This window comes from Dicentrarchus labrax, unplaced genomic scaffold (assembly GCF_905237075.1).
Source record: "Dicentrarchus labrax unplaced genomic scaffold, dlabrax2021, whole genome shotgun sequence".
In the NCBI taxonomy this organism is placed as follows: Eukaryota; Metazoa; Chordata; class Actinopteri; family Moronidae; genus Dicentrarchus; species Dicentrarchus labrax.
Genome location: NW_026136719.1, coordinates 26837644 through 26864351, shown reverse-complemented (window position 1 = coordinate 26864351; position 26708 = coordinate 26837644). Strand labels below are relative to the sequence as shown.

Sequence of the window (26708 nt, the reverse complement as noted above, 5' to 3'; positions counted from 1 at the left end):
TTCTCCCTCCTGTCTTCCATCCTCCGTCTCTCACCTGCTTCTCTGGAACAACTCAACAGCTGTCTCAGCCTCACTCTGAGCAAGTGCAGTGGCTATAAAACAAGCCACTGTTCTCTTGACTGCAGCCATTTGTCTGGCTGCTAATTCAAAGGTAGACAGCAACTTCCTCTGCAGGCTTTCTGTGGCTGTGTTTCTGCTGGTGATCGGAACACATTTGCTCTCACAGTGCCTAATCACAAAAATGTGCCACACAAGGTTCGAGGTACTTAAAAACCAGGCAAAAACCAAATCACTGACCACAACATATACTCCTTCCTCCAGAGAATAACTGCATTTTCAACAAATCCCGACCGCACTGCTCTGAATGACCGAAGGCTGTCTGCTCTGGCAGAACAGAAGGTTCCATTCAGCGAGGTGCAGCGCTGTGCAAATGTTAGCTCTGCCAAGACAGAAATTAGTATTGCCCTGCAAAGCCACTCTTATCTGCCACAGAGAGACCTGTTAATGGTAATGTAGCACCAGCAGGTTGCAAATAGGCCTTGAAAAGATGATACATCTATAAATAACCCCTTTGTGCAGAGAAAAACATCAGCAAACACTATTTTAACTATTTCTTTTAATTCCTATTTCAGTAGGCAATCGTCTGTGAGATACAGAGAAAGTTACACATGACATTTCACTGGTACTAATGCATGTTTGTTCAATTGTTGCCATGGAGAATTATTTGTATTCAGTGGAATAATATAATACAATGAAGGGAAACATTGCTCTTGTCAGCTGAAAACCTTAATTTTCGGCAATTGTTTTGGATTTATTCCATCTGTAAAAGGTCAAACCCTTCAGTGTGTTTTCCTTTGAAATCTACACTGCAGGGATCTCCCAGATAGTTGTGAGGACGTAAGCGTGCAAGGACGCTGTAGGGTAAGGAGACGGGATCAGAGCATCAGTGCTCTACACAGGCATGTTAGTTTGACTGGTTTGGAGCCGAACATTGGCAAAATGGTCCGTCAACTTTTGGTTCTCTTAACTCTCAGGTAGGGCCTCAGAAACAACCCAAACTCCTCCTGTGCAAAATATAGTATTGATAAGGGGAGGCTTATCTTCTAGAGCATTAATATTGGGTCAAAGCTATGTAAAAAAAAAATCAGTGGTTTTGACTTCCTTGGGCTGAAAGTGATTTTGCAACACAGATGTTTGTTTGCATGTCCTGATTTGTTTCTACTTGCAAGTTCTCAAAAGAAGACAGAAAGGTTTAACCTATTCGAAATCAAACCTGAAATTAAGATTACCTACCAAAGTATTCCTTTTTCATGTGCATCTCTAACTCCTTTTCCAGCTCCAAGGTGAGCGCCTCCAGCCGTCTCTCCGCCTGGCTTGGCCCACTCTCTCGGCTGGGGGTCACCTGGTAAGGCAGCTTGAACCTCTGGCTCGAGGAAGCCGTTTTAGAAGACATCCCATAACTAAATGATGATGGCGAGCCCGCGGTCATCTCCGCAGTCCCTCCCGTCTGGGCTGACTGCTGCTGGGGCTCTGGCACCGCCGAGAGTCCCTGGAGATGGATGCGACTCTGGATCCCGTTGGAGTCTCCGAACTCCTGCAGCAGCGTGTCCTCGTGTAAACTGCTGCCCAGCATCGACGACCTGGGCGAGGGCAGCTGCAGGTCCGGGTAGGTGCTCATAGACCCCCTAGAGCTGCGGGAACTTCTGGAGCTGTGACTGGAGATGCTGGACCGGGGACTGACCACGCAGTTGGCCGTGGTCCCCGGTCTTGCGCTCCCGTCCTGGCTGCAGATGCTCGAGCGAGGACTCGCCAGCGGCGCTGCGTGCAGAATCGCCCCCTCCAGGTCATGGTTGACCACGGGCCCGTACCGTGAGTCCGAGTAACTGGACCTCGGGCTGGTGGTGAAGGAGTACTGGCTCGCCGTGCTCGACCTGGGGCTGGCGTGCCTCTGGTCGTAGCCCATACTGATGCCGCTGGTGCGGTTGCTGCTGGGCTTACTGCAGCAGTCACAGCTGTTGAGGCTGGCCCGGGGGCTGGAGTGTTTACTCGTGTCGCTGGCGGTGCTTGCATAGCTGGATCTGGGACTGAGGACACTGTTGCCCTCACAGTGAATTAAACTAGACCTGGGACTCGTGTACCTGTCCTGACCCGGTACCACCAAACTAGTTCGCGGGCTGCTGATGCTCGACCTCGGGCTGGCATGCTTGCTCTGCTCCTGGGAGGACAGGGAAGACGCGAGGCTGGACCGGGGACTGGTGGCGTTATACCTCCCGTCGTGGCTGCTGGTGATGCAGACACTGTTGCACCTGTTGCCGGGCAGAGCCACCGGTTTGTTGAGAGGCACGCCGTCGAAGGTGGAGCCGGTGCTGTACCTGTGGCCCTGCACCTCCAGAGAGTACCTCCTGTGCCTCTCGGAAGCGCCCGTGTAGCACGGCAGAGCCACCTCGGATTTGGTGCAGCAGCCCTCCTCACTATAAACCGCGTCTCTTTGAGGAGCACAAAAATCCACAGGAACGGTCCGGTTGCAGTTCACGGGGCGCACCGGAGCCGCGTTGTACACTTTATTCCCAGACGTGAAATTCTCCACTGTGTGATGCTGCTGGTGAAGCACAGAGGTACCATTCATTGGCTTACTTTTATGCTCCGCTACAGCCGGAGCCGAAAAGTCCAAATCGGGGTTAATCACCAAGTCTCTCCTCGCGTTGTACATCCCGTCTTTGTACGCATCGTACAGGGAAAGGTCCTCCATCAGTTTACTGGCCCGGAGTCCCAAGTCTTCCTGATAGTGCTCCATGTTGTGTTCCCGAGGCGAGAAACAAGTTCAGAGTGTGCTCCGCTCCGCGAGCCAAACTAGCGAGCACCGCGGAGCACTAATTGCATTTCACATGGAAATCAAAACAAAACGCCGCGGTACAGCCGTCGCTCATTTACACAAAACCACCGACGTACTCAGAAAGCTCCACCGTGTGCCGCATCGTCTTCTCCTGCTTCGCCCCCTTCACCGAAAAAACAAACTCTTTCTCACAGTTTCAGCCGACAGGGATACGTTTGTCAACTTCAGTTTTTGTTAAGTTGAAAGGTCTTTACAGTCAATGGCGCGCTGCGCGGAGGAATTTCCCCTTGTTGGTTTTTCCTCTAGTTTCGCTTACGGCCACTGTGGCAGAAATTAAAGTAGGCTGAATAATCTGATACGCCACAAATATCCGTTGTATATAAATCTGAGCTCACCGAGCGTGCTAAAACCTAAATAAAATACCGTTTTACACAAGGGACTCGTTTGCGTAAAAGGAATGCGGGGATGAAGACGGGATGCGCTGCGCCTCTGTGGAATGTGGTTAATGCTGCAGAGAAACAATGATTGCGACCAACTCAGCAAGGGGCTGCCGGCTCTGAAAAGAGAATAGTTTAGAGAAGGGGACGTCTGCATTCATCCCTGGCAGACTAAAATATCACACAAAGCACGCCTTACCTGCTCCGACTTCTTTTACACCAGGAACACGCTGCAGTGAGTTAGTAATGTGGAGGGCAGAGCCATTTAAAACTAGTTTTTAGTCTGATGATAAAATATACTCTCAGGTCGCCCTAGAAAGTGTGCATGATCGATTTTAGGATGACGTCCAAACTAATTTGAGTTTTTAGAGTTAAATAGATAGGCCTGCCAAGTGCATCAAAGACACGATTGAATAAAATATTACTCTGTCATGAACATTATATTTATTTTTATGCATTTAATGCAAAGTGAATGAGTCATTTAAAGGAAGAAACGGGAAATAACCATGGATGTCTATGATGACCACACATGAAGGTTACGGTTTACTTTGTATTTGATGTTATTACTGTGAGATTGTGATACATGGATATGCTGTATCCATTGTAAACCAGGCTACTAAACCTTTATTTTTATACTAAGGGTCTAACATGGCAACTATTTATCAAAACTTACAATGCAACCTTGAATCCAGGTTAAAAATCAAGCAAACAACATTTTCCTTGAAAGGTTTTATTCATTACAGTTTCAGAACTTTTCAGCATTCATCAATCTTTGCCTTCAGAGATGTGTGTTCAAAAGGCAACTGCTGTGGAAAACGAGGTAGCATTTAACATATAGTGTCTGAAAGTGACAACTATAGGATGTAAAATTAAGACATTAAGGTACATAGATTATACGATTATTGTGATGGGTGTTACAGTATAAAAAGGACCCCAAATAAACGTGTTCATTTTTGCTTGTTGGTCTGTAGACAGCTGCTAACACTGACCATTTAAAAATAAAATGTGCATGTGGACATTGTCACATCAAGACCTGTTAAACAACCTTTTGGAAAGATATGATATTTTTACTTTGCTCATCAACTACCAACAAGTGGAAGAAAAGAGAGAGCCACAGCAACAAAGGCCGCAACAAACAGGATGTCTAGGAGCAATCGATTGAGGAAGGAGCTGTGAGGTGTTTTCCCATGCCCTCTGCTTCTAAACCACTGTACAACATCATCCAGGTTGTGCTCCTGGGGCTCATAACCGAGCTCTGCCTTAGCTTTTGCCATGCTGAAGTAATGCGTCACGCCAGTTTTATACACCTCTGTACGTGTCAGCAGTGGCTGAAAGTTATAGAAGGGCCCGATGACGTGGTGAATCATTTCTGTGAGAAAGGCAAAAAAGTAAATGAGAGAGACAGGGAGGCGGAGTTTGGGGAAAGGATAGCCCAAGCCCTCTACCAGAGGTTTAAAGAATTCAAAATTGTTGACAGGCCTGCCATCTGAGATAAAGTAGGCCTGGCCAGCAGAGCGGTGCTGCTGCTCTGAGGTCAGAGCCTCTGCAGCAAGTTGATGGGCTGACACCAGGTTGTCCACATGGACAAACTCCACCAGGCTGCTGGGTTCACCGTAAACAAACTTGAAGATCCCCTTCTCTATGTAGCCAACTATCCTGGGCAGGTGCCTCTGCTCACCAGGCCCGTAGATTCCTGCAGGACGCAGTGCACAGCTTCTCAGCACCCCAGAGCCATCCTTCAGTGCTGTGCCATTAGCTTTTAGCACTGCCATCTCAGCCAGGGACTTGGTTCTGGAGTAGTGGTCGGGGTGAAGATGGAGGGGTAGATAAGGGAGGCTTTCATCCCCATTCTCTATCACTTGGCCTCCAAACACCACGTTGAAGGTGCTGGTGTAAACCAGCCTGGACACTCCGTGCTCCACGCAAGCCTTCAGGACGTTCTGCGTGCCTTGAACATTCACCGCCTCAATCAGATGGTGGTTCAGTTGCTCCCTGCCAGACATGCCATAGGAGGCGATGTGGAACACGCAGTCCACACCAGTGATGGCCTTCTCAACGTGTTCATACTCACGTATATCTCCTTGAACAAACACAATGTCCTCTGGCACGTCTCGGTTTGGAGGGACTGTGTCGAACAGAATGATTTTGGCTCCTTTTTTATGCAGGGAGCATGCCAGGCTGCAGAGGAAATCAAATATGAAATCATCTCTGCAGGAAACTCATTAAAACTCCTCTATTTTATCAATATGACATTTTAAATCAATGAAAAACAAAAACTACATTAGTTGCATGTATTTCTACTTTGAAATCTACCATATCCAATCTAGCTGAGATAACTGGTGTGATAACGCCACCTTGTTGTAGTACGGTTGTATGACAGCACAAGGCAACTGTGAAATCCTGAGTGTTCCCTGACTGAGAGGGTTCAATTTCAGTCTTAAAACATATAAGACGGTTCTTACCGATAACCAAAATAACCACATCCCCCAGTTATTAAAAACGTGTCTGCACGGTCATTTTCCATTGCAGGAGGGCGAATCTAAGAGAGAGGATGAGACATTTTATAAGGATAACAATGTGTTTAGAGAAGTACACACACAAAGGAATCACCATTCATATAAAACCACAAAGCAAAACAAAAAGAAAGAAGCTAAGTTACCTCACCTGCAGTCTGTAGTCTAGAGTTCACTGACCTTGTACTTTAGTTATTAAACCCTTTATATAATTACCAACCTGAGTGCATTAACATTGTTTCTACATGGACAATGCACCACAAATGTATTCCAGAGTTATTATTACAGCCTAGTTTACAAACTAGGACTTATTCATACAGCCATGTGTTTAACTTATGCAACAAAGTAGCATTAGTGGTCTGTAACATGCACACAGACAGCTGAGCTCTAAACGATATAAGTTCACGTATTCACTGTTGGTACCAACCTCAACATAAACCGGGTAGAAAGAGGGCTGAATATCACTCATTCAAAACTGAGACAGAGTCCACTTCCTTGGTCGGTGCTGTGCGTGCTTTTTGTTACGTGATTTACACAAAATAAGGCCGATATCGCTCCGCAACTGGATCTCCAAAGGGTCCAGCGCAAGTACAGGTACAACGAGGCAGAATGACACAGGAAGTACGGCGACAATACCTTCACAATGTAAGACAGCCTATCATATAGTGATGGCAACTGATTTTAAATGAAAATTATCCCAACATATAAAAATCACAATTGACTATTTACAATTGTAGAAGTGTTAAATTGGCACGTGATCGCCTTGAAATGAGTATTTTTGTTTCTGTGTTCGCTAACGACGCTTTTATTTTGGAAGTCTTAATCGGATGTCATAATACTAAATACGTTGGCTTTGCGAGGACTTCCGGTATGCGCCTCGGGAGGTTTTTTTAAAAGTAGTAACATTAAATATTGAATCGTCATACCCATTACACCAAAACACGGCAGTGTCAGACACACAATAAACAACTCCCACCCTACTGTTTGATCTGTGTGTACGGAAGAAGTCAGTACACGGACTCGGACTCAGGTGGGTGATAGCGCCTCCAGTGGAGACACGCGAGCACAAGCAACTTTTCAACCCGGGCACAACTACGTCATGTTTTACTAACCGCCCTAAACAACAACAACAACAACCTACCGTGGCACGTCACGTCACAGTGTGAGCAAGGTGAGTTGTGTGTTTGGGAGCTGATCATTGACAGGATTTAGGATCGATGAATTAAGTTGTGCTGTAATGGGTCGATCGCTGGCGGGCGAGGCGTACGGGTTTTACTTTCACTTGTCCTAAGCGTATATATGCGAGACAGCAGACTATGTGGTTAACAATTCATATTTCTAACTTGTACACGGACAGAGTATTTGTTAAAGAATGGTCCCTCTGAGCATAGGCTGCACCTCAATCAGTTTGTTTTCTTCTTAAGAAAATCGCAAAGTTACACTTCCTGTCCTTTTTTTCCCTCAAACACGTACTCGCACAGAAAACTAACATACATTGAAAGTTAAGCACTGCTTCTACACATTTAACTTACCAAAGATGGAAAGTGCTATTAGGAATATTTTTGAGATGTAATTATGACAAGCTGTCGTTGTTTTAAACTTTAAGACAATTGAGATGACTTTGCAAAATTAAATGCAACTTTGTGACCAGTGGGCGTGTCCTTTATATATTTATATACTTTATAAATGTTGTACTTAATGGCTTTATCTAGTAGCTTTACCTTAAAGCTGCAGTAGATAACTCAGAAAAATACCTTTTTTGTCATATTTCCTGAGATAGATACAGACAGGTAATCTGTGTATGAATCAGGTTTCTCTGGCGCCTCCTAGTGCTCTTAATGGTGTTTGCAACAATCCACCTGAACGAAAACAACAACAACCAATCAGAGCAGACAAAGAGAGTTGATTAGTCTCCTTCCCAGGTCATCAAATATCTAAAGCTCTTTCTATCTTTCTGTGTTGTAGTCGGCTACTGTCAGGATTATGTGAAAGTTTCAGCAAATATGACAAAAAGTTATTTTTATAAAAAATGACCTGCTGCAGCTTTACGTACTCTGCGGTTTATTAGAAAGGTATGCCCTGTATTTTACAGGCAAGATGAATTTGGAAGAATACTTCAAAAGAATTGGTTTCCACGGCTCTTTTGATAAACTGGATCTTGCGACACTGAAGTTGATCCACAAGCAGCACGTCATGTCCGTCCCATTTGAAAACCTCAGCATTCACTGCGGTGAGAGGATCATCATGGACCTTCAGGTCATTTACAATAAGATAGTGAGGAGCCGCCGTGGAGGTTGGTGCCTTGAGAACAACTTCCTGTTTGGCTGGGTGCTGAGGGAAATGGGCTACGACACTACAACGTTGAGCTCCAGAGTTTTCAACAGTATCCTGGATGATTTTGGACCCCTTGAATCTCATCTCATCAACAAGGTCATCATTGATGGAAAAGCTTATATAACAGATGTGAGCTTTGGCGTGTCCTCCCAGGTGTGGGAGCCCCTGGAGCTCGTCTCTGGAAAGGACCAACCTCAGGCAGCGGGTGTCTTCCGTCTCATAGACAAGGAGGACTTCTGGGTGCTGGAGAAGACTGGCAGAAAGCCAGAGGTTCTCAATCCAGACTTTGCCAAATCTAGTCTGGTGAGCAGGAAGGAAACCAAGAATATCTACTGCTTTACCTTGGTGCCTCGTGAGGTCAATCATTTCTTTGATAAGAGCCACAGACTCCAGACCGACCCTACTTCACTGTTTACCAATAAATCCATCTGCTCTTTGCAAACACCAACAGGATTCAAAGCTCTGATTGGTTGGACCTACAGCGAGGTCACCTACAAACCTGAGGAAGGTGTTGACATCTTAGACATGAGGGACATAACAGATGATGAGATAGAGCAAATACTGAGGGAAAAGTTCAATCTGAAGCTGCAGAACAAACTAAAGCCTGTAAGCAACAAGTCATGGTACACACTGTGACGTGTTACACGTATTAATGCTGTTTTGTACAAAAGAAATGATGCAGTTGCTTTAGGACTGAGAGAAGTACAAATAAACAGCACTTTACATGTGTCATTCAATTTTATTCACTGACACTTTTGACAGTAAATAATCATGTACATTCATTGTCATATACCTCAGTATGCTGCAGTAGTAGTTTGCAGTTTGCAAAGGGGGTAACAGAAGAGACCATTTGCTGACTGTGCACCAAATGTTACTCAAAAAGTTGTGACCCAGTATTAATGTTTATGAGAGTCTTCTGTTACAAATAGCCAGCTTATTGCGGTGTAGCATCAAGGTCAGTGCTTGGCTCATATATATACATATATTATACATATTGGTGAGCTTAGAGGGTGGTCGGATTTTAGATTTATGTTTTTGGTATATATGTGTAAGAGTATATGGAGCTAATGGGAGGGACAGACTAACTACTACCACTAAGTGAGGAAAAACAAATGTCTGTCCAAAAACAACAACATTGTTTGCCATTATTTATACCTTTTATAACTTTCTTATGTAAATGTAATCTGCTAAACTTCAAGTTATAAGTTATATAATAAGTCTGCTGTACCTGGTTGTCCCTGTCTGACTCAGTCGCAGCCGTACTGTGTACTCACTCATATATCATTACCATGTTTAAATATTATGCTCATAAACTTTTATATCTTCTTCTTCTGAAACATGGCTGACACTGTCATTTTGTAAGAAGGCTGGAGAAGAAAACTGAGCTTCATAACAGGAGAGTGAGGAGGAGGCCTGTATATATAATCTTCTTTTAGTGCTTTTTATTGTACAAGTATTATAGGGTTTATCATGGTGTGTTTACTAAGGTTTGTGCATTGGGCAATTAGTCCATTCCTCCTTGTAGGAGAAGGCATCCACCTCGACCTGACAGAATCTCAGATCCTCTTCTTCGCCTCGAAAAGGCAAATCTTAGCATAGACCAACAAGTGTTAGAATAAGCTACATTGTATTGTTCATCTTTGTAGACCTTGTGTTGACAACTGCTGGACATGTATTATTAAAATTATTCATATTCACTTTATTGTTTTGTAGTATGTTCTGTGTGGAGGTACCTCGTTCTTACTCCCAGCCTGCACAAACAGCCCAGTCCTCACTGGCTGGATGAGCAGCAGGTCTGCACTCACGTACTAGAACACTATTCTGTAACTCACAGGAGTCTGCTGAGCAGAAGTCGCCACTTTTAAAGCATTCCTGATGTAAAATTAGATCCATTGTGATACTGAACCTCAGATGTAAGACCAACTCTTGAAGAGAACTGGAGCAGGGGTGCTGTTTTATCACATTAGCCTTACTATTGTTCAAGGGTACAGCTTCAGGGAATCTAGTGTCCATGTGCATTATAAATGAGAATTCATTCTGACCGTTGGAGGCGATGCCAAATGAACAATGCTAATCATTACCATGTTTTGGTCCTGCCATGTTTTAATTGGAATACCATACACCAGACTTTAGAGGAGGTATTATAAACACATTCCCTTTTAGATTTAATGTTCTGTATCTATGTAATATCTGACAAGTGATAAGCACAGAATTAAAGCACATAATGGTGTAATTTGGGCAAGTTAATGGCACATTATTTTCTACCAGCATGTCTATAAACTCATTTAATTATGAGATGTATGTGATTTGTTTTGTTTATTTATTTGTCCCCTGTCCCCTGTCCCACAGTGAAATAAGATAAGATATTCCTTTATTTATCCCCCTTAGGAGAAATTCAGGTTGACAGCTGTAGAGCAACCAATCTTGCACTGATTAACAGGAGGCCAAGGCAAATCATTAACTTTTATGTTCTACTGGTTATAAGCTCAACTCTTTACAGGTCGGAGTTCTCCAGGAAGAAATAGCTGAGTGGCATTTGCCTTTGTGGGGAAGCTCTTATCAGCACAAACTCCTGTCTCCTCAGAAAGCACGATTTTGACTGTTGCACTTACAACCTATACAAACGGTAAGGTTCAACACTCTTCCTACATATTTTCTGTTTTACAAATTAGTGATTAAACCTCATATTTTTAATGATTGAAAACAAGTATGTAAATGTACTTAATTGCACCTGACTGATATACACTGAGTGAAACACCAGCTTTGTCCATGTCAGACTTGATCAGGAGAAAAGCCTCCCTGATTCATTAATAAATCCCCCTCAATCATAAAAGACACAAAGCCTTTTAAGCTTTGAGACAATTAAGATGACTTTGCTAAATTGAATGCAACTGTGTAACAGGTGGATCGGTCCAATAAATTAATGCAATGTGCTGTATTTTACAGGCAAGATGAATTTGGAAGAATACTTCAAAAGAATTGGTTTCCACGGCTCTTTTGATAAACTGGATCTTGCGACACTGAAGTTGATCCACAAGCAGCACGTCATGTCCGTCCCATTTGAAAACCTCAGCATTCACTGCGGTGAGAGGATCATCATGGACCTTCAGGTCATTTACAATAAGATAGTGAGGAGCCGCCGTGGAGGTTGGTGCCTTGAGAACAACTTCCTGTTTGGCTGGGTGCTGAGGGAAATGGGCTACGACACTACAATGTTGGGCTCCAGAGTTTTCAACAGTATCATCGATGATTTCTACCCCACTGAAACTCATCTCATCAACAAGGTCATCATTGATGGAAAAGCTTATATAACAGATGTGAGCTTTGGCGTGTCCTCCCAGGTGTGGGAGCCCCTGGAGCTCGTCTCTGGAAAGGACCAACCTCAGGCAGCGGGTGTCTTCCGTCTCATAGACAAGGAGGACTTCTGGGTGCTGGAGAAGACTGGCAGAAAGCCAGAGGTTCTCAATCCAGACTTTGCCAAATCTAGTCTGGTGAGCAGGAAGGAAACCAAGCAGATATACGGTTTCACCTTGGTGCCTCGTGAGGTCGATAATTTCCTTGAGACAAACCACACACTGCAGACCGACCCTACTTCACTGTTCACCAATAAATCCATCTCCTCTTTGCAAACACCAACAGGATTCAGAGCCCTTGTTGGTTGGACCTACAGCGAGGTCACCTACAAACCTGAGGAAGGTGTTGATGTGTTAGACATGAGGGACATAACAGATGATGAGATAGAGCAAATACTGAGGGAAAAGTTCAATCTGAAGCTGCAGAACAAACTGCAATCTGTAAACAAAAAAGCTAGTTACACAATCTGAAAAACAACACACATTCTTTATATATGTATATTATGAAGTGATATCGCAAAGTGATTTGACGACTGACCAGGGAGAGCGGCTTGTTCAGTAAATCTGTCTCAGAAATTAACAGTGCTTTGAATTTTTTTGTACCGTGTTAATGATGCTTTTATATAATCACTGTAAGAAGTAAAAAATAAACAATAATCAAAATGTTTTCAGCCATTTCATTCATTGCTATGTCTGCTCGTCTAGAGTTGGGAAGTAATTGAGTATGTCTCAACAACACAAAAGTCAAGTTAAAGTTAGTAAAAAAAGGAAAGAAAGCTGTATAGTTCTGAAATAAAACATCATGGACAGATGAGACAAAGATTAATGTATAGTGATGGACAGGTGAAAAGGTAGGGAAGGAAAATGATCAGCTCATAATGAACATTGTTTCCTCTTACTAAAAACCCCATGAGGCCATGTCCATTTTCACTTTAGGGAATCCACAGTCATAATCCAACACTGGGTCCATTTTCCAACCATCACGGTGCACCATCCACCATGCATTTATGTGCATGTAAATAAAATAAATAAACAAAATGATGCAAAAAAGTTCCTGAGTGTCCTACTGAATAAAAATATCCCCATCAATAATATATGTTGGATCACTAATTAGTCTACAATTTTAAACGCTATTGTCTGTGTTTAATTGTATCTCCCTTTGTAATATTGTATGCACAAGAAAAAGGGTGGACCAGAGGGCCGGAGTCAGGGCTTTTGATATTTGTACCGCCCTTTATTTGGTTGACAGCCAATCACGTTCGAGCTGAGCGCAAAGCCTCTGCGGATTGGTCAGTACGCTCCGTCCTTCAGCTGAGCGGAAGCAGCGGCACAGCCAACAGCAGGCTGCTGGGACGAGCAGACATGAACTCCCTGGAACAGGCCGAAGGTAACTCAATAAGAAAGCAACTTAAAGTAACATATTTTTAACCAGCCGCCGATTCGTTTATGCCTCATAGCCATAATTACTAAAGGAATACAAAACAAAACGTCTTAAAAGGCAATTACAGAGTTAGGAGCTACGATAAATTAGCTGGCGAGTCCGGCACTAGCATGTTTGCTAGCTTACCTGACAGTAGACATTGATTCGTTCACATGTTTGTATAGTTATTAGCTTACACTTGTTGTTAAATCCGTTCATTTCTGTTTGTGCGGGAGGTAGCTACACAGACAGCCATGTCAGTGTGGCATAACCAACAAGTGAACCGATCGATGATGTGTAGGAGCCGCCTGTGTCTGTCTTCAGGTTACATTGTGTGCAGTAGTTAGCATTACAGAGAAACTGACACAGTCTTAGAGCTGATATTAGTTGTGTTAAGGTCCTGCATTAATCACAAGACATAATCTGTGTAGGAGAGAGAGACAGAGAGAGAGAGCATATCACAGAATGGAAACATAAAGTTGTCTCCTCGTCCAGCAGTGTAGTTCTGTTTTAACGAGCCCACTGTTTTTATTTCAGACCTGAAGGCTTTTGAGAGAAGACTGACAGAGTATGTCTCCTGTTTGCAACCTGCAACTGGCAGGTGGAGAAGTAAGTACCTGACTGTCAGATCCACAGCAGAGAAGATGTAGTGGCTCACACGGTACCTTCATTTACATCTTTTATTTGACAAACCCTATCTATACCTGTTCACTGACTTCAACCCTGCATTTGATGACTATCAAACCAAAGAATCATGAGAAGCCACCACTCACCAAGTACAGTAACTGCAGATATAATCACAGTTCAAAGACCTGGTATCACCAATATTGAGCACATCCACTGTATTGATTTGGTAAATGCACTTCATGCTGCTGCACTGGGTCTCATTGTCCTGTCTGGTTTTCAGTGATTCTGATAGTGGTGTCTGTCTGTACGGCTACTGGAGCTTGGAACTGGTTAATAGACCCCGACACACAGAAGGTATGTATTAGTGGACAGATGTGTTTAGTTGTGTCCTTTATGGCCTTAAAGGAAATCCTATAACAAACAGAATATACATTGTGCTCTTATTATTGAACAATATAGCCAACAACAATAAACTAATGCAGGAATTACAGCTTTAAGATTATTGGGATTTTACAGTTTGTCCATTGACTCTGACTCTCTGGGTTAATAGATTATTTTGTATAAAATATGACAGTTTGAATATGAGGGCTGGTAGCTGTTGTTCCCATATTCCAGACTACAGGGAAAGCTGAGTGTAATGAAACTATTGATGTGTTTCAAGTGGAGCTGTTCTTGTTCTTCCATATCAGAACAGAATTAGTATTTTTTTTAATGTTTTATATTTTTCTATGCGAGTCCAAAGATTAAACAAAACCTCCTCATATCACCATCTTACATTACTTATCAAAGTGGCAGACATATTCCTAAGGGTGGAAACACACCAAAAGGGGTGAGGAGCCACCTTCGTCCCCCACATTATGGGCAGCTCATTCATGCTGTCAGTACAAATGCAACACTTGCTTCCCTTGTTGTTGCTTGTGTATATGGTAGTCACACAGTCATACAGTACAAGCTGGATTTAGGTAGAGGTGGTGTCATTATTAACAGTAACTATAAATGTATCCTAATTGTGATTGGTTACCATTACAAGTATTTTTTTTTTCGGGATTTGCTGCTCATCATAGAAAATGAGCTCACTGTGTACTGTGTGGGGTTTTTTCCCTGTCTCTTGAGGTGGTCTGTAGGACATACAAGGTGGTGTTCAACAAATGATGTGCTTTATATTCTACACTGTAACAGTTAGGAGGGTTCATTTGGGGAAGGAGCTCAGAAAACTGAAGGCAGTGGGACTTTCTTATGCTAGATTGTTGCCTGTCCTTACCACATTATAATGATGGGAATAGAGCTGAAAAATGTGAAGTGACCCTGTTATTTGTAGTTCGCCTTGTACTTTTCTGTGCTCCTACCAGATTGATTAACTACTGTTGGAGAACGGTATTTCTCTTGGGACCCAATTCATTTTTAAAGATGTTCCACTACACTCACTCACTATAAAAGATATTAACTTAACAATTTATGTCGCTTTGTTCCTCTTTGTTTCTGCAGGTCTCTTTCTTTTCATCACTGTGGAATCATCCCTTCTTCACCATCAGCTGCATCACTCTCATAGCGCTCTTCTTTGCTGGGATACACAAACGAGTTGTGGCACCGTCGATGTATCCTTTGTCTGATGCAGTTATGATGAAGTAGCATGTCGGCATGTTTGTCAAAATTATATTTTTAGCATCACACAAAAATTGCCCTTTTGTATTTGATTACCCTGTTCAGCTTTTTGGATTACTGGTTTACATCTTTAACCTTTTCCTCATCAGTATTGCTGCACGCTGTCGGACAGTTTTAGCAGAATACAACATGTCCTGTGACGATGTGAGTTAACAAATCTCTTTGATGTTGTGTCCTGTAGTCTGCTCCGGCAGCTTCTGCTTTTGTAAATTTGTTCACACTTGTGTCTTATTTCCGTTTTTTTTTTGCAGACGGGGAAACTTATTCTCAAGCCACGGCCGAACATCCAGTAATCACAAGCTTGAGTGGGGTGCTCAGACATCCTGGTACCTGGTCTTTGCCGACAGCCACAGATCACTCGGTGTCTGGAGTTGGGTGATCTCAACAGCACCGAGGGGGAACAGCACTAAGGCAGACATTGTTGTGATGGGAATGCAGACGTGAACTGATTGGGCCTTTTAACAGTGTCGCTGTGCTGATGTCACCATTGAAGCTGCTGATCTGCTCACATAGGCCAAGATATTTTACTCATTCAGTGTGAGTTCAGATGTGTTTATTTCTGTTTCTAATGTTGAGCGTGTATTTTATCAGAATGTTTCTATTTTTAAAGTTATGTACCTAATAAATACTTCAGGTGAAAAATGGTGTCTCCTATTTATTTCTGCTATATTACATATAAAGCCTCTTCCTACGGTTTATGAGGTGTTTGTGATAAACTTCTAAAATCAAGATACGTCCTACCCATGTGTTGTTGCCTCCCGCGGTGTTTTGCGACAGCTTCTCTGCTTTCCGGCAGCAACGAGCGGATTACGGCAGGGAGCAGACTTCCACATGGCCTCCGACCGCACTGGAACCGGAGTGTGTGTCTGACGTTTGGTCGCTTCGCTTTAAAGGGATCAGAGAAACATTACGTTACATGCGCAGCTGGCACTTTGATTGAGATGGGTAAAAGTAAAACCACTAAATTCAAACGGCCGCAGTTCAGCACGGTGGGACTGCCGGTGAACGCTGGGAAGGAGGAAGACGCAGAGGAGGAAGACCACGGTGATGAAAGCTGTCCAGCTGCGGAGTTGCTGGAGAAAGTATGAACGCAGTTCAAAATCTGTTTTATCTCTTAAGATTGTTTTCTGTATTGTTGTTGTTTACTTAAAACATGATCAGGGACAGTGTCCGTCATTAGGTATAGCTAAACTGATCTCGGTTTTTAGTGAGTCCACCAATGAGGATTCACTTTTGGACTCTTGTTTAGGCACTTGTTGTTATGACTTGAACTTTATTATGATGGACTTTAGTGTGTGTGTGTGTGTGTGTGTGTGTGTGTGTGTGGTCCTATAATAACAGATAGCTGTGCTCTTGTGGAGCTAGAGAAGTGCAGCCGGGGACAGTTTGTGTATGATGAGCACTCTACAGGTAGTCTGACACAGGCCAGATTATATACAGTTGTTGGAGTCATGCTTTTGTGAACATTTCCACAGTTGCAGAGTCCCAGTGCAGATGTGCGAGAGTTTGCATGTGCCAGCATTTCTCGGGTGGTGCAACAGAGCCAGACCATCCCAGGTTTCCTCCAGAGGGATGCTGTGAGGCGCCTCGGGCCCATGCTGCTGGACAGCAGCCTGGCTGTCAGGGAGACTGCCACTGGAGCCCTCAGGTGAGTCAGTCAGTAATGCAGTGGTGTGATGTGGACTGCACCAACAGAACCAGGTCTGGTCACTTGAATGGCCCCTGTTTCCCAAAAGCCACTAGATGCTTTTGGGAAATTGGACCCTCCCTGCCCACAATGAGTCTGTGGCAACTACGTACACCTCCTGTCAGGGACTCTACAGACACACGAGGGTGGCAGACTGGTGACATTCAACAGGTCGGTCTGTGAAACGTCTTAGCAGGGGAAAAGGATTGAGTTTCCGATTATAGGTGAAGCAAAGTGTGTTGCTGTTGGTGTGTCCACTTAACTTGTCTTAACCTGAAACATGCAAACGTTGCATCTGAGTGTCACCACATTAAACAGATTTTGACTAACGATAGCAGAAAACATCCAGGTGGAACTAAATAACATTTTTAAAAAAGACTCGGCTCCATTTTTAGCTTCAGCCATAAGTTTCCTGCTTTTTCTGGTATGACTTTTAACCCAGTCTGCTGTGAAAAGGTTATTTTGTGGTCCAATAACTGCAGGAACTTTGAAAGTAATGCTATTATTCACATTTTTGTTTACCTCGAGTGTTGTTTTTCAGTACAGTTACATATTCAAGTGTTCCACTCCCAGTGTGCGTGATGCAGCATGCTACATGTTACCTTGTGACAAGGCTGGGTAGACTGAAGTTTCTGACCATCAGTGGCGCTATGGAGCAATGTTTTTATGACCAGGTCGCTGTTTTGTTTGTGTTGTGGATGAGTATAAGTACTCAGGTTTCATGCTATTCCACTAATTGACAATTGACAACGATACACAATTAAAAATATTAGTGTTTTCTGAGGAAGGAAATGGAGGCACACATGTTTTGGTGAGAAACACTGACTGTAAGCATAACTAGTTTGACAAGCAGGTTGATAGATTATATGGAAATGGGTCTTGTTATAGTAATCATATTAAGAATACCAGAATCAGGATAATATATTATATACATATAAACTGTCTTTTAGGGTTTATTCACCATGTGCAGCTACAATTCAGGCCAAACTGTGATTTAATATCCTGACAGCTTGAAAGCTTTCTATATGGATTCAGTGATGCCTGACTATTTAATGACCTACATGTCTCATAGCCATAATTTTCTGTTTACTTGCACACGGTGTGTATTCATGTTGGCATAAGCAGCACATGCCACTGTAGGTGCCAGTTTTGAGCAAACAACCAAAAACTTAATGTGACAGATAAATATAAGAACAGAAATAGCCTCTTGCAACAAGTAAACTTAAAAAATACAATTCCAATCAATTTAGCTTTTACAATCCCATTACAATCAAGATTACATGCAGTGGGATATGTGCGTGAAGTACAGGTATTTGTCATGTTACCTCGACAGGGGGCGCCATGCTGCAATAAGACGTGGCTGTAAGAAGAAAGAAGAAGCTGTTTTTGTGATTTTTTTGGCTCATGTTATTACTCTCTTATGACAAATTGTATACAGTTATTCACTTAATGTTTGTTTATGTGAGAATCTGATCAAGTTACATTAGTTTTACCACCAAAATGACAATCCCTACAAAAACAGACAACATTTCATTAGTGGTGATCACATTTGATTACAGTTACCATCATCCTCTTCTCAGTCAACATTTGTTTTTGTGTCCGAGTCTGCCCTTAACCCCCCGTCCGGACTACTGTCCTCCTCAGCTCCTAACCCTTAAACATGGTTCCATGTACTGTATATCAAAATAGACAGTTGCTGCCAGGACACTTCCAGGCTCACCTACACACACACACACAAACAAACAGCATCTCTAACAGTGAATCTCTTCCGACCGAATGATGAGTGTGTGTCTGGGACTGTGTCTGCCTGACAGGAATCTGAGTGCATGCGGGGGTCAGGAGGTGTGTGAGGACATGGTGAAGCACGACGTCATGACTCCTCTGACAGCACTGCTTAGAGAGGTGAGACTCCGCCACTTCTTTTAGCTCACACCATCACTTCAGTTCCTCCTCATCAGCAGCTGTTAGAGCCGGCCACGATATCCTCATCAATTAGCTTTCATTCCAGAGCAAAGATATTCACCATTTGTGAAAATGCCTGCTCCCACACTGGAACAGATTGACTCCTGGCATCACATTCAGGCTCTCTGTTGATCAACCATGTACAGAATTTGACTGAATTCATCACCTACATTCGTTTTCACACTGAAAGCCATATTTTCATGATTATAGAGTTACCATTTTAATGTTTGGATGCATGATGGCAACGTTCATACCTATCTCACTTGTGGTTTTGTTTTTGTTTTCCTTTCAGTGCTGTGCTGGTTTTGAGAGTGCCGCGGAGCCGATGAAAGACCAAAAGAATGCAGTGGAAGATGTAGCCAATGAGGCCGTAAACCTACTGTGGAATCTATGGTAAGCCAAGAGGTTGTGCAAGCTGCTTGGCGGCAGTGTGTTTTTAACCTCAGTTGCATGCAGTTCCTCTCCTGGGAGCTGCCATGTATCACCAGTCAGCTGCTGTTGCCGTTCTCATGAGGCTGGTAGTTTTCTATAGTCACAAGCCCACTTCTTGACACTCTTCCTACCATTATCCGTAATTATTTTCCCGCACAAATTATGCGTGAGGTCTTATTGCGTGCATTTGTTACTTGTCTTACATCTGTCTCTCGTATTGTGTTGTGCTTGCAGTGAGAGCAGCCTACAGGCGCTGTCTGTGTTCAACAAAGCAGGTCTCCTGGACCTGGTTGTCCAGTGTCTGGAGAGACACACACATAACGTGGAACTGGCCATATCTGCCGGTAGGTTGAATGAACTTACTGTTAAGTAGTTCAGGATAGATTTATTTCGTTTCTGAAAAACAGACCCCATAAACAGAAACGTCTCCTGTGTATACTGAAAGGGCGACAGAGCTGGAACACAGCCTGATGCTGCCTATATGATCTTACAAAGATTTAACTTATATGTTAATCATCATAGGTGTTAGCTATGTGTTACGTGGTAAACCTTTTTGGTGTGATGACAGCATGAAAACGGAGCTGACACTCCCAGCTCTGTTATGTATAAGGCGGATTACAGAAATGATTTATGGCATTACAGATTTACGTCATTGACTTCACAAATGTCCTATAATAGCTGTCACTGTACGCAGTCAGTGTCATTCCAAATAGGGCTCTCAGAAATCTTAATACAGTTGTGAGTCACAAAGGCCGTAGTAATGCCCGACCTCTAACTAATTCAACTCCTCAAGTCCGAGAGAACCGTTTTGAAGTCTCTGCTCTTTGTGTTTCGGCCAGCCCACTGTTTGCACACTGTGACTGAGGATAACCCAGAGCTGCTGTGTAGCTTGAACACTGCTGTGCTTGGGGTGCTGGAGAATGTACTGCTGTCATCTCAGCCAGGCATGGCACAAACTCTCCTCAGGACATTGGCTGCAGGTACAATTTGTCACTTGTCACGTCTTTTTAACTAGATTGTTAAAAACTGGAATTTCCTACCGTTACACAAGTTGTAAGTCACATTAAAAGTGTCCTCTGTGGACAGAAGTGCCATATAAATTCAAGAAACAAACACAGCTGTGGCTGTAATGTTTTTAATATCCCTTTTCTGAGCGCTAACTGTGCCCACTGTGTCACTCAGGAACACTGTGGAACATGAAGGGCAGTCTGCCAGCTGCTCGTCAGGCCCAGACCCTCAGCGCTGTGTTGGCCACCTTGTCACAGTGCTTGGATCTGGACACAGGTACGCTGATACCTGAACTCAGACAAGCAGAAGAGGTTCGTCACAGAAACACACCAGCTGCACCAGACATAGAAGAGCAGGCTGCAGGAGAGCTTGCTGAGGAGGAGATGGAAGAGGAGGAGGAGGAGGAAGCACCTAAACACAAGAGGAATGGAAAAGCTGTGAGAGCTGATAACGACTTCTCTGACCTCTTGCCTGTAAGTGGTGTCGCTCATACAGTTGGTTCTGTGCATTGCTGTGTCTCTTTATGCATACAGCAGGCTGTGAGCCTCTCTGACCTTTGAACACAGTAAAATACACTTGTCAGAGAGATTATGAACCCTGTTTTTCTGTCACTAGGAGGCTTCCATTCTTAGACTGATCAATTGCCCAGGCCAATATTAACTCATTACAGATATATCAGTTGAGTTGTTCGGATACAATACCAGTATCGGAAATGCCTCTGATACTACCTGTAATGCGGGATCGGGTACACGTGTCACCGATCAGATACCACGTTATTTATTAGCCACGAAACGAAACCCTGCTACTTCCTAGAAGCGTCCTCTTCGTGTATGTTGACTTTGTCAACAAGACTGCAAGTGAAATACTTTGTATAAGCTTTCCTCTTGCCTGCTACAGTATATTGAAGCATAAATAATCTATAGAAAGCATTATGGGTAGTCTAATCAAGAGGTGTGCATGAAGCTGTGATACGATACCTTGCCATTGGCTGACTCAGTGCTTGGATAGACGTGATTTTAGTCCTTTTTCTACACAGGAATCCTGTTAGTCTGTACTTCCATGTAGCTTAATGCTACTTTGAACTTCTAAAAAAGTGCTAAATTTTAATATGAGTTTCTAGTTTTTTAGAAAAAAATTGCAAAAATCCAATTTCAATGCAGTAGTCTGCAGTTAGCATAACATAATGAACAAAAGGACTCTTGTAGTTAAAATTAGAAATACAATGAAATGCTGTAGGTTACAGGCTGGGATGTGTACAGGAGTCTGTGTCTATGGCAACGAAGCAATCCAGTTTTGTATTTCGGAGGCACACGTTAATGCCAGGTGAAAAGGTGGCATATGAGTCACCCTAGAGCGCGAAGCAGACTGACAGAGCAGACAAACTGTCGGGTTAGGGGTAGAAGATTAGGGACACTCGCCAAGGTTCAACTGGGGACCAGCTTCTGACAGTACCCAGACCTGACCCAGGCGAGACAGAGCTGTCCCTCTCATCACAGTCACAGCCAGAGCCCCAAGATGTGCCGGTGAAGTTCATGGTGAGGTTTTTTTTCTCTGTCACAACCCTGATAAACAAACCCAAACACACACAGACACAGTTGTAATCAGTAGACCGAATACATAAGCTCTGCTTAAGCCTCGTTCTCCCTTCAAACGTGACAACCTTAAAGCAGATTTCACACAGCATCTCAGTTCAGAAAGTGCAACTGGACATGTTTGAGTACATCTGTAGAAATGAATCTCTTCTTTGTGGCGGGCGGCTGAACTCAGACTGGGTGATAACAGTGCTAACAGTCATCGTTTTGGTAGGATGTTGACTCACATGGCTGCTTGTTTTTGTCCAGAGGGGCAAGGAGGAGCTGAGGGAGGCAACGGCCTTGCTGACAGCCCAGCAAACGTCCTTAGAGATCATCGTCAACATGTGCTGCTCTGACGGTGAGTGTTGTGGGCATGGACAGCAGTGCTGACCTCGGGCACTTTGCATCAACATTATTTCCTGTGACACCGCCACCCAGTATATGTTTGCGTTTCTGAAAGGCTATTATAACAAGAAATACATGAAATGAGTTTGTTTGAGTGCCTAGAAATGCCTTTGTGCATCGGTAGCATTTGTTGATCGTTCCTATGTCTGCGTGTGCCTGTTCAGACCCCTCAGACGACGAGTGGGAGGAGGAGTCGAGCAGTGATGAAAGCGACATGGGTCCGGATGGTCTTTGTGATGGAGTGTCCAATCTGATGTCTCCACTGTGTTTGTCAGCTGAGGTTCACGGGGCATTAATCAGCCACAGCGTCCCTGAAAAGGCAAATAACTTTGTCTCCTTCGTCAATAACTCCTCACACCCGCATCAGGCAATAGTTTTGTGAATGCAGGATTCACTCTCAGTGTCAGCAGCATTTAGACAAGCATGTGAATGTAGTTCAATTGTCATTTTAGTATACTTGTTGTAATTCAAGCTCAAAATATGGTTCTGCTTATGAATCCCACCCATCTTCTATCTGGAGCATAACGATTGAATTACTTAGTAATTCAATACGTTAATAGAGATCTCTTTCATGTAAATGCACTCATGCAACCATAAATGATTGTAGTAATATATTTTTTCTCTTTATTGAAGGTCCTCAAAAAGACTGAGTTCCCCGGAAAGGAAGCCATGGACGTGTGCCATCGGAATCCCTCCTGGAGAAGCCTGATTAAAAAGTAATCCTCTGACTTCTCATCCTTTCTTTAACTTAACTGTCTGATCAAAATGTGTTCAAGGTATCGATGTCACACCTCTTTGTGATTTTTTTTAGAACATCTCTTTTGCACTGATTTAGTCTTGAGTAAAAGGTGTCACTGTTCTATGACAAATAACATCTCTCCTTCTTACCTTTAGGATGCAGCGTGTGCAGTCCCGGGCGCTGACGTGTCTCCATAGCATCCTCTCCACCATGGATGCAGAGTCTCTAGGAGGAACAGCAGCCCTGCAGGGAGCAGCGCAGCATCTGTCCACGCTGGTTTTTGGTGCAGCAGGTGTCACTTTTATGTCCTATTGTAATACAGTGTATACGTCCCATTTATTGTTCCGTTTGTTAAATTGAATACACAAGGATACACATGGCTAATGCTATTTCTAGCAACTTTGATTTAAGATTTTTGGAAACAAAATTGTGGTGAAATGTGAAGAAAACACACAATTATGTCACAGTAAACAAATTAATGTTTATACCTAGAATGATCAGATGCAGCAGTATTGAGACGCCTTATTGAAACTGTTAACAATTTACTCTCTAATGTTTGCAGAGATACCCAAAGATGAGGAATTCCTAGAGGCTGTCATCAGCGCCATGCGGTCTCTTTTACAGATGATTGCCTCTAAAAATATTCCCCAGGTACAGAATATTCCCCGGCTTCAGCCTTTCCTTCGCTCATTTTAAACATTTTCCTTCGTTTAAGGGTTACTCCGGCAGTTTAATATTGCCCTAGCATAAAGTTGTGGATCTCACAAAATTAGAAAAAGATCATCAGATCAGATTTTAGTGTCTAGTATGGGTCAAGGAAAAAAAAAAAGGGTTGGTCCTACATTTCCCTCAATGCAATTCATGCAACATCTTTAGACTTATTCTGCCTGGTAACACCAACACCACACCCACAGTTTGGGATGCAGGATTTTGGTTAGACTTTGGATAGCTCCTCCAGAGCCACAGAAGTCATTATACGACAGTATGTTTACAGGCTGTGTCAAGGAAACTATGTCAAATTAGTGGAGGGCCGATTTAACCCCATGGTCTTGTTTGTTTACTGGATAAAAACAGTGCTGAATAAATAATGAGTCAACACAGAAGCTAGACTTTGTATACCTGTCAAACTTAAAAATCAACTGCCAGTTCACACTGAATGCTATTTATTTTGGACGACTCAATATCCGTGTGGTTGGTTTTGTTTTTGTTAGTGTATGACCCCCCAGCAGTTGATGAGCCTGAGCGAAGCCGCCACCCGCTGTGAAGTTGTCAGTGTGAGGGTCAACGCCGTCGCCATTCTGGGCATCACTGGCAGCACATTAGCCAAAGAGAAGGGCACTGCTGAAACCCTTCAGGTACCATTTCCCCCCCTCTTGAAATATTTCTTCCTCCTCTAAGAAACTCTGTTCCCACAGATGATTGGAAACGCCTTACTTCAAGTTGCCACGAGGGATGCCGACCTGGTTGTAAACGGAGAAGCCCTCGACGGCCTGTTTGATGTTTTTGCGGATGGAGACGAGGCAGAGGTGGCTGCTAAAAACATCCAGTTACTACCTGCACTGAAGGCACTTCAACCCGTCTTTAAGGCCAAGGTACCACAGACTGAGTTCTTTTAACTGCATGCTGCTCCTGTTCATTTTTATCAATTTCCAAATGCTTTTTCACGACCTGTCCCTCCCACTAGTGAACATTGTACCTCCTGTAGATGGCATTGCTTACAATGGCTTTACGGATTTTGATAAGCAATAATAGTTCACTGCACGTGTCCCTTTTTGTTTTGAGAAATATAAAAGACAAACATTCTTTCTTATGTGTAACATTTTCATAAATGTATTTTCTTTTCCGACTAGATTCGTAAAGAAGGAAGAGGAAAGTACAGCCCTCAGCAACTGTGTGTGCTAGACAACATCAAAGTCAACCTGAGAAGATTCATTGGTTATCTGGAGAAGATGGGCAAAAAATGAGGATGTTCACTACTTTACATTGCGAACCTGTTGAACCTGTACGGTTTGGACAGATATGCTAGCAGGAGCATAAAACAATATGGGTGGGAAACCATGAAGTATTTATTATGTTGGTAGTAATTATCCCTTTGTTTTTTTTTTCTTGGTTTCATTGTTAATATTCTCAAAATAATGATTTACTATTTTACTTAGTGATGTGAAAGTTTTATTTGTTGAGAAGAAAGGTTCAATTTAAATATTAGTCACTGCGAGCCGCAGTAAAGAGGTTTTTATTTTTGCTCCCTCAGTGGATATGTGTCATTCATCCCATAATGGTTGTCAGAACTTGAATTTATATATATTCATGTCCCCCGGTAACATTTTTAAGAGATCAGGTGTGGAGAGCTGACGCTAGGTCACATGTGTACCCTTAATTTTGTCCCATGTTTCAGTGAGCACAAATTTGATGTTTGCAACTCTGCTGCAAGGAATAGGAAGCAGAGCTATTAGAGATTGCAGGCCCTTTATAGGAAGGATTCGAGTATCAACACTAAGATTTTATGTTCTGGGTATTGCATGATAGAATCATACTTTTGTTGTTTTTGCCTAAAGAGAAACTAAATTACTTTTTTTCATTTCAGTAACTTACTAAGCTGAATGGGTTTGGTACACTCACTGCCAAGGTTGTGACAACATTAAAGTCTATTATAAAATACATTTTAGCCTTTAGACACGCACATATTCTCTACCTCTGCCTTTCTGTGCTTCCTCCACCTCGCATCTCTTAGCATTGATTGCACACTCTGCGAGGTTGCCACTCTCATGCATGCAATGGTAACTTTTGCAGTGTTACATTTGTGAACTTTTCTTTCTGCAAGTCATTGTGAATAAGTAAATCCAGGATAGTGCCATCCTTTGCACTGGATCAATAGTTTATCATGGTTTGAGTAACTGACAAAGTCAACACATTAGCTTTCATTAATGCAGTAAAAGGTGAAGATTGAACGGTGACTTGCGACCACAAATGGCATTTATCTAAATGTCAAAATGAACAGTCAGACACAGCTTCTCTGGGTTCCCCACAACCTTTCAGGGAAATGTAAATAAAACTGCATATCATCACTTAAAAGACAATTTCAAAGATACATTAGAGGGAGAATATGTCATCAGGCTATGAATGACTATCTTTTTTGAAATAAATCCTCATTTCTTAAGCATTTTCTCAAGTATATGTTTTATTTTGTATTGTAGGAAAAGTTTTTGTATGCCCAATGATGATTATATATTTATTTTATAAACCAATGTTTGGTTTTTGGCTATTGCTACATATATGAAATTCCTACCTACATTTTATTGAGTTATATAAAACATAAAACACTATGCAGCAACACATCAGCTACTGTTCATCCGCAACATACAGTCTGTTGGCACATGATACAAGTGCTTCTAAGTGTATATATTTGGAATTAGTCCTGATGCAGTTAGCTGTTTAATTAATGAGAAATTTGACTGAAAAATAATGTATCAATAATATCTTTAGGCTTTAATAATAATAAGCAATTTAAATATGTCCCCTTGGTGAATTGTGAGAGATTTTGACATTTGTTGTCTAAATGACAAACTGAATATCCCCTAAAATAATTCAGATTTGATTTGATACTAATCATACGAGTTAAGTTTCACATTCACACTAAACAGAGGGGTAAAATCCTAGGTATGTTGCATTCAGTGGTATGTAAACTTTAACCCGGGTTATGAGTACAAATAAAAACCTGTCGC

The 26708-nt window shown here is 42.7% G+C and overlaps 6 protein-coding genes across 9 annotated transcripts in view; 4 read left to right on the top strand and 2 right to left on the bottom strand.

Moving 5' to 3' along the window:
* The window catches only part of wtip (WT1 interacting protein), a 28459-nt gene extending 24790 nt beyond the window's left edge, over positions 1-3669 (bottom strand). Inside the window, exon 1 of the mRNA XM_051379772.1 lies at positions 1294-3669. Coding sequence (XP_051235732.1) covers positions 1294-2794 — 1501 coding nt within the window. The 5' untranslated portion in view covers positions 2795-3669. The remainder of the gene's footprint in view (positions 1-1293) is intronic.
* A 315-nt stretch (positions 3670-3984) lies between these two features.
* Positions 3985-7364, bottom strand: sdr42e1 (short chain dehydrogenase/reductase family 42E, member 1). 2 transcript variants are annotated; one of them, XM_051378234.1, is made up of 3 exons: positions 7316-7364; positions 5733-5809; positions 3985-5448 (listed from the first exon to the last, which is right to left on the bottom strand). In XM_051378234.1, exons 2-3 carry the CDS (start codon positions 5792-5794, stop codon positions 4350-4352), a joined length of 1161 nt encoding a protein of 386 aa, XP_051234194.1. In that variant the 5' UTR covers positions 5795-5809; positions 7316-7364; the 3' UTR covers positions 3985-4349. The 2 variants fall into 2 exon arrangements, with proteins under 2 accessions (XP_051234194.1, XP_051234193.1); XM_051378233.1 differs by lacking the exon at positions 7316-7364 and adding an exon at positions 6211-6649.
* Positions 6805-12137, top strand: LOC127351079 (arylamine N-acetyltransferase, pineal gland isozyme NAT-10). 3 transcript variants are annotated; one of them, XM_051378238.1, is made up of 3 exons: positions 6805-6954; positions 10618-10743; positions 11064-12137. In XM_051378238.1, the coding sequence occupies exon 3, from the start codon at positions 11069-11071 to the stop codon at positions 11939-11941; it is 873 nt and encodes a 290-aa protein (XP_051234198.1). In that variant the 5' UTR covers positions 6805-6954; positions 10618-10743; positions 11064-11068; the 3' UTR covers positions 11942-12137. The 3 variants fall into 3 exon arrangements, with proteins under 3 accessions (XP_051234198.1, XP_051234196.1, XP_051234197.1); XM_051378236.1 differs by having other exon boundaries at positions 6817-6954; positions 10603-10743; XM_051378237.1 differs by lacking the exon at positions 10618-10743 and having other exon boundaries at positions 6826-6954.
* LOC127351080 (arylamine N-acetyltransferase, pineal gland isozyme NAT-10-like) lies at positions 6826-9814 on the top strand. The gene is made up of 2 exons (XM_051378239.1): positions 6826-6954; positions 7876-9814. Exon 2 carries the CDS (start codon positions 7881-7883, stop codon positions 8751-8753), a length of 873 nt encoding a protein of 290 aa, XP_051234199.1. The 5' UTR covers positions 6826-6954; positions 7876-7880; the 3' UTR covers positions 8754-9814.
* Positions 12138-12716: 579 nt separating the features above from the next.
* On the top strand, positions 12717-15821 carry cnep1r1 (CTD nuclear envelope phosphatase 1 regulatory subunit 1). Its single transcript, XM_051378240.1, has 6 exons — positions 12717-12857; positions 13428-13499; positions 13798-13871; positions 15003-15112; positions 15269-15323; positions 15431-15821. The coding sequence occupies exons 1-6, from the start codon at positions 12833-12835 to the stop codon at positions 15470-15472; spliced, it is 378 nt and encodes a 125-aa protein (XP_051234200.1). The 5' UTR covers positions 12717-12832; the 3' UTR covers positions 15473-15821.
* Positions 15822-15963: 142 nt separating this feature from the next.
* Positions 15964-26146, top strand: heatr3 (HEAT repeat containing 3). The gene is made up of 15 exons (XM_051378231.1): positions 15964-16261; positions 16655-16827; positions 18681-18768; positions 19121-19221; positions 19495-19604; positions 20100-20240; positions 20443-20741; positions 22110-22200; positions 22412-22566; positions 22881-22963; positions 23142-23278; positions 23549-23637; positions 24198-24341; positions 24402-24578; positions 24837-26146. The coding sequence occupies exons 1-15, from the start codon at positions 16121-16123 to the stop codon at positions 24948-24950; spliced, it is 2043 nt and encodes a 680-aa protein (XP_051234191.1). The 5' UTR covers positions 15964-16120; the 3' UTR covers positions 24951-26146.
* The last annotated feature ends 562 nt before the right edge of the window (positions 26147-26708 follow it).